This window comes from Chroicocephalus ridibundus, chromosome 3 (genome assembly GCF_963924245.1).
Source record: "Chroicocephalus ridibundus chromosome 3, bChrRid1.1, whole genome shotgun sequence".
NCBI lineage: Eukaryota > Metazoa > Chordata > Aves > Charadriiformes > Laridae > Chroicocephalus > Chroicocephalus ridibundus.
In genome coordinates, this window is record NC_086286.1 from 112,209,977 (window position 1) to 112,221,857 (window position 11,881).

Here is an 11,881-nt window from a genome sequence, read left to right on the forward strand (position 1 = left end):
AAGTGCTCATCCAGTCATTTTTTATTAAAAAAAAAAAAAAATCATTTTTCCCCTCCATTTCCAGTTATGCTTCTAAACCAGATATGACAGCTACCAAAGTGGGGGTTTATTAACGAAGATGTCCTTCCACCTCTTCAGAGCCCCCAGTCACTAGCGAGCCACCCAGCAAAGTAACCTCATGCATTTTATTGGACTTTTAAGTGAGCAGCATCACTAGGAAGCTGAGTTTTACTGGCTCTTGTGCAACAAGTGAAGATTGCCAACTTGAAACGCAGATTGGTATAGCTCCTGAAGTTTGGTGTTCTTTTTTTTCTTTTTTAAAACCTGACACTCAGTACCATCATGCCTCTAAAGCCCAAGAAAGCCTTTAAAAACAGGCACACTGTTTGGGCCAAGGCAAGCACCTCCCTTTTTATTTTATGAGGGGGAGGAGAATTCACCACCAGTGTATGTGTACTCATGTGCTTGTGTACACTGGAAGTGAGGGAGCTGCAGAAGGAAAAGATGACCTCACAGCCCTCTTGGCCCTTCACCAGACCTACTAGCAAAGTGACAGACTGGCAACACAGCTGCCTTCTGCAGCGGAAGCCACGGAGCAGCGGCTCCCAGGCTTCTCCCACCTGGCTGCCACTCCCCTGCTGTTGAGCAACGCAGGAAGGGCAGTGCAGTTGCAATTTCCTGATTTCTGTTTACAACCCACAGGTCGAGAGCACCTGCAATCGATTACCATGCGTTTCGGGTTATATGCAAAGCTAAGTTTCCACCACCTTCTTCATGTTGCGTTTTTTTCCCCTTATGCGCCCAGTTGCTGCATGCCAGGCAGTGCCATCATCGGTAGCTTGCCACACGCTGCAGAGAAGGTTCACTAGAGCCACACAGTGACCAAATACCTAAAACCCCCCAACACATCCCTTTTCTTTAAAAAGCCCATCAAAATTCATTGCTTATGGTCTGGCACCTGCCCTCATCCAGAACCACCTGGGAGAAGGGTAGGGACAGGCAGGGAAAATCAATTCTGGAAAAAGCCTCATTAAACTGTCTAGTCCTAAATTGTTTTAATTAAATTTGAGAGTCTTTCAACACACCGTCAGCTAGAGCAGACCCCTCAATTAAAGTGAATGTTGATATATGGGATACCAAGTGTTGGTTTGCGATACAGAGCAAGTGTGTGGGCCATGAATCAAGAGAGGTGTGGTACCACTCCTGCCCTGTTTGGGGACTTACTGACACTGGGACTTGCTGACATGGGGACTTGCCAAGCACAAGGTCTGCCCAAGGGGCACAATTCCAGCTGCAAAACACTACTCCTCCTGCCCCTTTCCACCTCTGCTTCCAAAATACCGCCCAGAACCAGGAGGAGGGTCATGCCAAAAAGCAAGATGCAGCTGCCACCGTGGCCAGACAAAATGTCCCAGTTTCATGGCAAGAGACCTGAGAAGTCTGCTAAAGAAATTACATTCTTTTATTTGGTAGGCAAGGAGAACTTCAGAAGCCCTGCTCCACCTTACTACACACAAACACCCTTCCAGAAATGCCTCACAGAGACACCGGAAAGGTAGCAAGAGCAAGACCTACAGAGTTGATGAACATGAGTAAGATGATTCTGTTAAAGTAACAAATGAAGCACAGGACACTCCTAGTTCCTGTAACCCTGAAACAAGAATGCACTTGTTCGTATTTCCTCTCACCCTTCCTAAATTTGTTTGCTTTTAATTTTACTTGCGACATAAGTAAAGGCTGAAGACGTGCTGCTGCTAGACATAAATCTGTGAACTAATTCAGGTATCAGAAGGATGTGGAAAAAATATACTGGTTACACACTCAAACCAAATTTTTTCTGTAAAATTTTCATACCATGAAAATGAATCCATGGTCATGGCTTACTGAAAATAAAAGATGAAGTGTCATTATTTAAAAAAAAAACAAACAGAACTGTACAGAGTCCAACTGTACAGCAGTCTGTGGATGGAAGCCACAGCAGGCATATACTTGACTACTTTTTATTCAAGTTTAATAATCTTTTTGGCATTCCTTCCTCATTATCTTCACTATGGTCCAACAGCCATTTCCCAGGGGCTTCAACAGCACTGAGCTGACTCAGGTCTTCCCAGACCACTTTCCTGTGGTTCCTTCCCTTCTGCCCCCTCCTAGATTTCTGCATTCCTCTCTTTTTGCAGGAGACCTAAATTTCATCCGGATATCATGAATATTTGTTTGTTTACGACTGCCAGCCTTCACCTCATTGCGCCTTGATCCCTGGAGGAGGGGGGACATGACCTTGCCAGACCATAACACATCTCAGGTTTGTAAGAGAAACAGGGAAGGAACATTGGTGACACAGACGATAACCCCAAAGTCCCCAAGAAGAAATCCACAGCAGTAACTTTACCTCTGTCCCCAGCTTTGAACTCACCAACTGTTTCCTCCTTTTCTTCCACCTCATTTCGAGGCTAAAAGGCAATCGCCACTACACTTTGCAACTTATGAGACACAGCAAAGTATCTTTAAAGTAAATTATGGGCCAGTATGCATTGCAGCAGGGTGCTCCAGCAGCAAAGAGCTCAAGAATGTGCTGGGCAACTGCTTAGCTCACTGAGTCAGAGCCCACCGCATATTTTTTAAAAGAGGAGGTTTCTCTTCAAGTGCTCAGCTACCAATTGAAATACCAATGGCATCCTTCTCCAACCAGCTCAGCTTTCATAAGAAGAACAGTAAATTCCCATGATCTCACGCCCAGCCTACTGCCCGGAAAGCAACAAGTAAATGTGGCAAGTCAGCCATTTCACAAGCACTCTTTTGAACTGCAGTATTTATAGAAAGGTTAAGCTTATCTAGAAGCATGAAGTTTTAATCCAGAAGATATAATTAATATTTTAAAAAACTCTCTTCACAAATATCCAATGATAGAAAATGTCTCCACTTAAAACACAAGACCCAATATATTTTAAAATATTACTTTCAGATTTAAAAATGACCACAAGAGCATCAGAGGGGTCCGCAGGAAAGATTGCAGTTACTTCTCCAACCATCCCAAAGGGAATAAAAGCAGAAATAAACCTCCTGTCAAAAGGCACTGGGATGGGAGGGCAAGCCTACAGAGAGCAGCCGTAGAACAAGCACAGCAAACAGGCTTGGGGAGGAGCTTGCTGTGTGACTGTTAAATCATTGGTACCTCCAAGTCTGAAAAAAGGGCTCCAGCCTGTATTTTGTGTTGCACTCATTGACTACCATCTGCGCACTAATTTTGAGCTGACTTACAATGGATACCAAATGCTTAACAAAAAGCTTATGAGCAGCTAATAACAATGTTTCTGATTCAGCTGGGGAGTGACTGAATGATTGAAGGGCTCCATATTCTTTATTGCTATTACTTTTTTTATTATTATTATTATTATTTAGATGATGACCCTCTTTATACATAAAAATATTTTAATTAAAGTAACCAAATACAGCCACTTCAAATATAATTCACAGCCTCAGTCAGAATTTGGAACACATTCTGGAGTCTTTCCAACCTTAACCATAAGAGCTAAAGCAAGTCTCCATCACCGCACACGAAACAGCTGCCCCGCTGTTTGTGGTAACAGTCGGTTACTGGCTGCAATACAGAGGGATCGTTTGACTGGAGCACCATTCCAGGGAATGCTAATGGAGAAGGCCAATGTATTCATACCTCAATATATCCATATCTCAACTGGGCACACACATGGTCTTCACCAGGCAGGATGCAGTCATGCCTAAACGTTTATGGGTACCTTCTCGTAACAGTTTGCACTGCTTTTAGGAGACTGTTGATGAAGAGGATGCATTGAAAAGATCCATCTGTGGGAAAGCTGTTCTGTAACAGCTCATTACACGTGCTGTTACATCTTTCTCTGGTACATCTGGTACAGAGCCGTTGCCAAAGACGGAAAACAAAGTGAATTGAAATGCTTATCCCATGTGAAACAACCCATGCTTTTAACAGTTTAGATAAATCGTGTTTACTTGTTTCCACCAAAGAGTGGCTGCTGTTTTGCTCATCAAGTGTACGTGAACAGAAGTTGTGTGAGAAACAGGCTGAAAGTAAGAACTAAATGTATGTCAGACTGCTTATAAAACATAACAGGATAAAGGTTTACACTCTGTTTAAAGACATTTCTAGACAAACCTGTTAGTAAGAAGGGCCAGCCACGTCAGCATTGCTGAATGTTTTAAAAGGCATGTTTTTGACTTGATCCCAGCTGCACCAAACTTGCTGAGCCACGTGAGAAAACAAGGTGACCGAATCCAGTTAGTCACCAGCACAGACAAAGCCTCAGGGTACGGTTACACAGACCTCGCACTGGGAGGTAAAGGTAGGCTGACTATTTACTGTCTACCAGCTACTCCATAGTACAGTTTCCCTGCAGTTACACAGGCTAAACTACTCTGTACTTATCACACGTTGATAAATGCCCAGCGAAATGCACCACGAAAACTTAACCTACAAAGCACCCTCTAGCTCGTCTTAGAAAAAACTTGTTCAGCTGCACGCTTATACTACTCCGAAGTTTTTTTTCCCCTACAGTAAAACAGACATCTGTTTCTGAACAGCACAAACACTTCCTTAAGGGTGCAAATTCTGTTTAGCAGAAGTCATACAGATATTTAAACTGCTATTTCTGATGGTTTTGAGTACAGCCGAATACACCCAATGACTCCTACATGTTACCTCACATACTTCCAACCTTGCAAATTTTCTCCTTCACTAAACACATCTTAAATAGGGACCAGTGAGGAACAAAATTTATTCTGTTTGATCTACTTGATTTATTAACTCAGTCTGTGCTATCAGTGAAAGTAGAAAGCACTTTTTTTGGAGGGGGAAAGCAATATCCTGCTCAAATATTGACATTATAAAAAACATAAGGAAGCCCACTGAATTAACATCCTCATATTCAAAGTGAAACCAGGGCAATACAGCTGTCTCATCTTAAACCAGAACAGCATCATATGACTTGATGCTCAAAAAAAACCACCCCAAAAACCACATGCTTTCACATATCCTGCAGACAAGAACAGCCAAGTCACAGGATGTAGTCTTCTCTGGAAATAGATCATTTGTCTGGCTCTCCAAAAACTGTCAGCCTTACTACTTAGATGTGCTTAGATACCACACCACTAAATCCTGCTCTGTCACAAAATAAGTTTGAGCGGAACCAATTCTAGATAGAGACTAATTACTGTCTGGCTACACATGTGAGACCAACCCCTTCTCGCCATCTGACTGCATCTCTTCTCCTTGCGGATATGACTATGGACTCAGACACAATCTTCCAAACTTCAAGTTACGTCACAGGCACTGAGGGGCAGAGCTTTAGGATTTCATTAACTATCTGAAAAGGTGAGAAAGGAAACCAGGGAATGCAAGGGATACCATGTTCTTGTTCAACAGCTCCATAATTACAGATCAGCATCAAGCGGGTGGCAGCTATAGGTGCCTCCCCGCCTAACAGAGCCCCCTTCCCATCCCACCCCCCTGTCCATGTACCTACACAGGTTAAAAATGCAAGTAGCAAGGAGGAAAAAAAAGTACAAATAATGCATATTAGGAGTAGCACAAGACGACAGGGATGGATATTGTGAAGAGATGCAGGGCACAAGTGACATAAATATGGGATAAAAAGCATACTAGCTGCAGGCTGGCAAGCAGTACGGTCTCATAAACCTGCAAGACCAGAAGACACCAGGAAGACCATCAGAACCATTGAGAGGGTTGCAGGGTATCCCCAAAACAGGCAAGTTTGAGTATAGCATATGAAATCTGTAGAACAGGACAGCAGGATGTACTGCTCTTTGTTAAAGAAACCTGGCTCTTGGTTAACCTTTTATTACACACAGCAAAGGACTTCCCTTAATCAGCCTGGGAAACAGGCAAACTCAAACTCCTGCAGTTTATAAAAAAGCCGGGGGGGGAATCAACCTATTTATAACAGAAGTTAAATATAAACTTCTATCTCAAAGATAAATCTCTCCTGACTACTAAACACATAATTAAATCCTGGTGTAACATTAGAGAGCAATCAGGAGAACCCTGTGCTGAAGGGCTGGCTGGTTGCGCTTCCTTGCTCGGCTCTTCCAGCCACAGAGCAGAAACCCACACTGGGGCTTCTGCACACACACAAAAAAAATTCCAGAGTAGCAGAAGCGTGAAACCGAGATGAGTCACTGCTGCTATCAGCAACAAACAGCAGCAGTGAAGTTCTCCATTTTTACAGTGAGGGTAAAGGAAAATAAAACCACCACAAATCTTAAATGCAAACAAGAATTTTCCTTTTTGGCTGCTTAGAGGTCAGACCAAACTGGCAGTACTGAAAACCAAACTCACACTGAGCACTTATGTTCTTAATAATTCTTAATAATTAGAATTTAATCTAGTGTTGACATACTTCACTTTCTTGACTTTGAGTACTTCTCTTGGAATTACACTTTTATCACATTTTCTTTTTTTTTTTTAGTTGGAAATGGAAACATTGACTGATTCACATGAACAAAAGAAAACAAACCTGAGAAAAGTACTTTAAAACCTTGATATTAAGTACCTCCACAGAATAGGTGGCCAATCCACAACACAAGAAAAATCACATTGATAATTTGCATTCAATAAGACCACATCTATATGAAGCATTTGCTGCTTACATGGAGACAAAGCATACGACAGACTGTAACGTTATCACTTAGCCTGTAATATCACCTATGGAAACACTGCATCTACAAATTTCTACAATGATTTTGAAATAATCCCACAGCATCCTGGGCAGGTATCGCACACTGCAATATACTGCTATTTGTTTGTATGTCCGTGGATTCTCCTCCACATAGTGCATGGCAACATACACATGCAACCTTAGTTAGGCTTGAGGAGTCAAACTGCAAAACCAACTCAATCCAAAATAGATCAAAAAAAAAAATCTTGCTTCAAAGGATATTAAAGTGGGATAAGAAACAGTAACAAAACTGGCAGACTATGGTAGGGAAATTAGTCATTTGGTCCTTATCTAGGTCTTGCCTTAGTCTCTTACAGATGCTTCAGTCCAGAAGGAGGAAATTTAATCTTGCATAAGGATTTTGTCACTAATTATCTCACTGCATGCTCTTGACACTGAACTAAACCTCCCACCCCTTAACTCTTTGGCAGCCAGTTACGCTCCTGGCCTTACAGACTTCCTGCGCTTTGTCACACCAAGTGTGAAACGGAATTCAAAACTGACTGCGAATGATTCTATGCTGCCCTCTGTATGACTCAGCTCCCCCAGTTTGTTCATCAACCCTACTATCATTTGTTTTTTTTACTTACAACAACTTGTAAATTCTAGTCTTTTGATGTGCATTACGTAGGTTTGCACCAAACCGTATATGATGTGTCATTTCTTTAGCTCATGCAGTTTGTTTTGAGTTCTGCACGGTATTTGAGCAGTGAAAAACAATTCAAGCCCATGTTACCTGCCTCAGATTTTATTAGTGCAATATAATAGGTAGAAAAAGACCACCAGTGAGTGACTCAAAGAATATCATCTGCCCAGGAGAGGAACAGCTATCTTATTTCTTTATTTCCCTGCTTAGCTTGTGATAAAAAGATCTCATCCAAAACAGATAACGTTAGAGTAAGACACATTTTACATATCAACTCTGTTCTGGGCAATCCTGGATACATGCTGCTTAGTGGCAGTGCACTACTAATACCACTGTGTTGTAAAACAGATTCAAGCAGCTTTTTAGATATATTCAGTGATGTATTCAACAGCACTGAAGCTGGGTATTTATAGTGCTACTCTTTTCAAGTACGTTAAGACTTGTTATCATTCAGATATCTCTGAGCTCCAAGACAAACAGCATTAATATTTAATAGTTATAAAAGGTTATCTTCAAAGATAAACAACAACAGAAAGAAAAATTTTAAAAGACTTAACATTAATTTTTCAGAGGTAAAACTATAACGACAGTCATTGTATTGACTAGTAGTCACACTTCTCACAGAAATTAATCCCTGTTGTCAACATTATTAAAAAGAGCACCGCTTCCAGATCATCTAAAGGCAACAAACCAAGGTGGATACCATCCTACTTTCATCCCTCACCTTGAGCACAACCCCTACCACCCCCCAACACATAGGGCAGGGACTTGGACAGTCATGCTGTGCACTAGTCCAGGGAGTGGACTCCACAAACAGAAAACACCTAAATGCAGACACCCTACCCCTTACAAAAAAAAAAAAAAGCGATTAACTTCCAGGCAGCTTAGCTCCATGAATGTGCTCACAGGAATGGGGAAGGGATCAGAAAGCTGAGGCCAGGATTGTGGCAGTCCCAATTTAGATCAGTTTAGACTGCTGGAGCACCACACCCTAAGATTACTTTAGCTGAAAAATGCTGGGAAATAACCCATGTCTTTATATCTACTTATTCTATTTTTTGACAAATTCTGTTCTTTGCGGTATAATCATTTTTCTCCTTCCTGAAAAACTGAACTTTTAGAGAAACATGCAAGAAAGTTCTTAATAGAAATCACAAAATGGTAATCCTTGAAACTTCCTTAAAGATACTGCTTGCCAGAAATCTGATTTCAGTTCACAAAACTCAAGCTCTGTGGTTAGAGAGAGCTCTCAAAATAGCATAGTTGAAATTATTAGAAGGAAAAGAAGATATTTCAGAAAACCAAGCTGTGCGTAAGATGAGGACAACAGAACTCCAGCAAAAGATGAACATAAAACCACAGTAAAGTAGGCAAAGATATTTGAAGAGCAGCTTGTAAAAGGCATAAGGCTAGTACCTGAAATAGCTTTTGTATACCAAAAGAAACCACCCAGCTAAATTATCAAAGGGGCTTGTAAAACAAGTAAGCTGCAAAGATGACCCCAAGAATGGATGCTAAAGGCCAGTAGCAAAAAGTAAGAGAGTAATTGACCTTAGCATTCACTGCAGAGGAGACTAAAGAGATGCCCGAAAGCCAGTCTTGATAGGATGACCAAGACTCAAGAAAAGGCTTCAGAACAAGACAAAAAAATAAGCAAGAAGTCAACGGGACATGAATGTATTATCCCAAGAGTTACAAAGCACTGAAAAAATTAAACTGGTCAACTACTAATCATGGTATCCAAGTACTATACTACCGGGCTTGCCGCAGGCAGCCTGAAAAGTGGCAAGTGCAGGACCAGTTTCCACTCCAGGTATCATGTAGGAGCCTAATCAACAAATACACTTGATGTCCCTACCTGACAAAAAAGTAATAATAACAACAAAGCATGAATTACTAGACCTGTGGCTAAATAAGATACTAGGGAAGTAGTGCCTCGTATATATTAGCTCTTCTGAAAGAGAAGTGTGTGGATAAATGTAACACAATGGAGCACACCTGGATTTTTCAAGCTGCCTCACAAAATGCTTTTATATATTTAGATTACTGAATGACAGAACAAAAAGTCTGATGAAATTCAGTGTATAAAATAACACAAGGAAAAGAAATTCTCACTATATCTATGCAGCAAAGTATTTCAGCATAGTTATTACCGCTCAAAAAAAAAAAATAAAAAGAAAAGAGATCTTAGAGTGACTACTAAACAACAAAAAAAAAGCAAAAATCCCACTCAGGAAGAAAACAAAGCCAAAAGCATTCATCACTATAAATCCATGGTACCTTTGTATCACAAATACTGCCTTGCAGTCCGGTCATACACCTCAAATAAAAATTCAATACAAATAAAAAGTGTATAGACAAAAGTAACGACCAATAAAGTAATGATTTTTTTCCCATACTAAGGATTATTATATAAACTTTTATATATATATATAAAAAAGACAGATTACAAAGGAGACAAATTACATAGGTCTGTAAGTCACTAAAGGTGTGAAGAAAATGAATAATTCTTCCATATTGACCATTTCTGACAACAGAAATGATCAAAGTTCAGAAACACAAGAAAGGAGTTTTTCCTCCATGCAGTATTTCAAAAAAACGGAAGAGCTCATAGTCCAGGCATGACGGTACGGAGGCCAAGAATACAAAAACTATCAAATAAAGATCACACAAATTCAAAGCAGATAGTACTTAGAAGACATAAAAATCTGACAGGCCAAGATGCAACTTCTGTTTGAGGAGCTCCCTGACCTGCCTGATGTTGAAAGGACATGCTGTGTTTGTTCTGCTTCTGTTACGCTTCCTGGAGCGTCCACCACTGAATCCTATTCCTTCCCAGCTCCCTGCAGTCACCAACTGATGAGGTCTCCACAGAACCACAAGTCTCCACCTCAGGTGTGGGAGAGAGGGACAGAGGTGCAGCCCGGACACCTGTTGGGAAATCTGCTGAGAGATCTAAGCAAAGACAAGGGGACTTGAAGCAGTCACCACTGGCTGCACCAACTGGAGACAGGACATCTGACTGGGTAAGAGCTGATTATTGCCTCTCGCAACAGCTCATCTGCCATTTCGGTGATAAGCTTTTCCTTATTCAATAGAAGTTTGCAACTTCTTCACTCCGAAGTAAAAGCTTATATGCAAAACTAAGTTTACAGAAGTTAAATAAAACAACGGTACTCCTCCATGTTAAGCTTTCTAGAAGTGACATTCAGCTGCAATAGCTTCAGGCTCTCTCTGCAACGGTGACTCTCCAACCAGAACTATGAAGGGAAGCCATTTATATGATCATCCTGCTCTAATGTAATGCAAACTCCCGTGAGGAAAACTCCTCAGCAGACCTTGGTGCGAAGAGTGGTCTCACCACCACCCTGCAGAGCGCAGCGACCCCCAAACACACCGCCCACCACCAGCCATGCCTTCAGCTGAAGGGGGAACCACCGCCACAGCGGGAGGGGACGGGGCCTACCCGGTCTCCAGGGCGCCCTGCGCTCCCCGGCGCACACCCACCGGGAGGCAGCCACGGCGGCAGGCCGCGACCTCGCCCCCGGCCAGGGGCCGCCCTCCAGCCGGGCGCTCAGCCAGGCCACAGGCCCCCGGCTCCTCACGGCGCCCCACAGCGCTGGCCATGCCCCACACCCCCCTCCCCACTCTCCTCCCTCGAGCAGATACGGGGGCCCCCCCCCGAGCAGAGATGGGGAGCCTACCCCGGCCCTCGGCGTGGTCTCTCCCTCACCCACCCCTCGTCCCGCGCCCGCCGCGGTCCCGCCCAGCCCCTCACCGTAGCGCTGCCGGCGCGGCGGGCGCCCCAGCGCCTCCAGCCCGCCCGGCCCCCACAGCAACGCCAGGGCAGGGACCAGCCACAGTCGGAGCCTCATGGTCCGGGCGCGGCTCCCTCCTGCTCCGTCCGCCCGCTCGTTCGCATCCGGTCGGGGAAACTTCGCTCTCCGCGACCCCTGGCGCTGTGCCGGGCCCGCCGCCCTCCTGGGCCCGCACCCGGAAGCGCGGCGGCTGAGCCGCAGAGCATTGTGGGCGCGGGCGGGGCCGCCATCTTAGGCGGTGGGGCCGGGCGCTGAGGGGAGGCGAGGCCCGGCCGGGGGCCTGGCTCCTGCGGGGCGGTGGTGGGGACAGCCCGCCCTTGGTGCGACGTGGGCGGTGCCACCGCGGCTGCTCTCCCCGGCAACGGCCGCGGTGTGAGCGCGTGAGGCGCGGGGAGCAGCGTTTCTCCCCCCGAGTGTACTCGCTCTCTCGGGACATCCTCGCCCTGGCGCCCTTACCGGTTTCCCGGAGGGAGCAGAGACCGTCCGTTGCTCCCCTGGAAAGGGAGGGGGCTCCGGCTTTCTGCTGCCCCTCTTTGGGGAGAGCTCAGGATGCAGGCCGGCCCTGGGGGGAATTCCAGCCTTGTCACATCTTCGCAGACGCACAGTGGTGCCTCACACAGTTACGTTGGCAATTTGCAGAATGTGGTTTCCTCTGAGTCCATGTGAGTGACTTTAGTCGCAGTTGTCCA

General features: G+C 44.2%; 1 protein-coding gene across 1 annotated transcript in view; it reads right to left on the minus strand.

Annotated features, from left to right (window-relative positions):
* ADAM17 (ADAM metallopeptidase domain 17) overlaps nt 1-11,413 on the minus strand; it is a 36,120-nt gene extending 24,707 nt beyond the window's left edge. Inside the window, exon 1 of the mRNA XM_063330456.1 lies at nt 11,153-11,413. Within this exon, the coding sequence (XP_063186526.1) occupies nt 11,153-11,249 (97 nt within the window). The 5' untranslated portion in view covers nt 11,250-11,413. The remainder of the gene's footprint in view (nt 1-11,152) is intronic.
* Between the last annotated feature and the right edge of the window lie 468 nt (nt 11,414-11,881).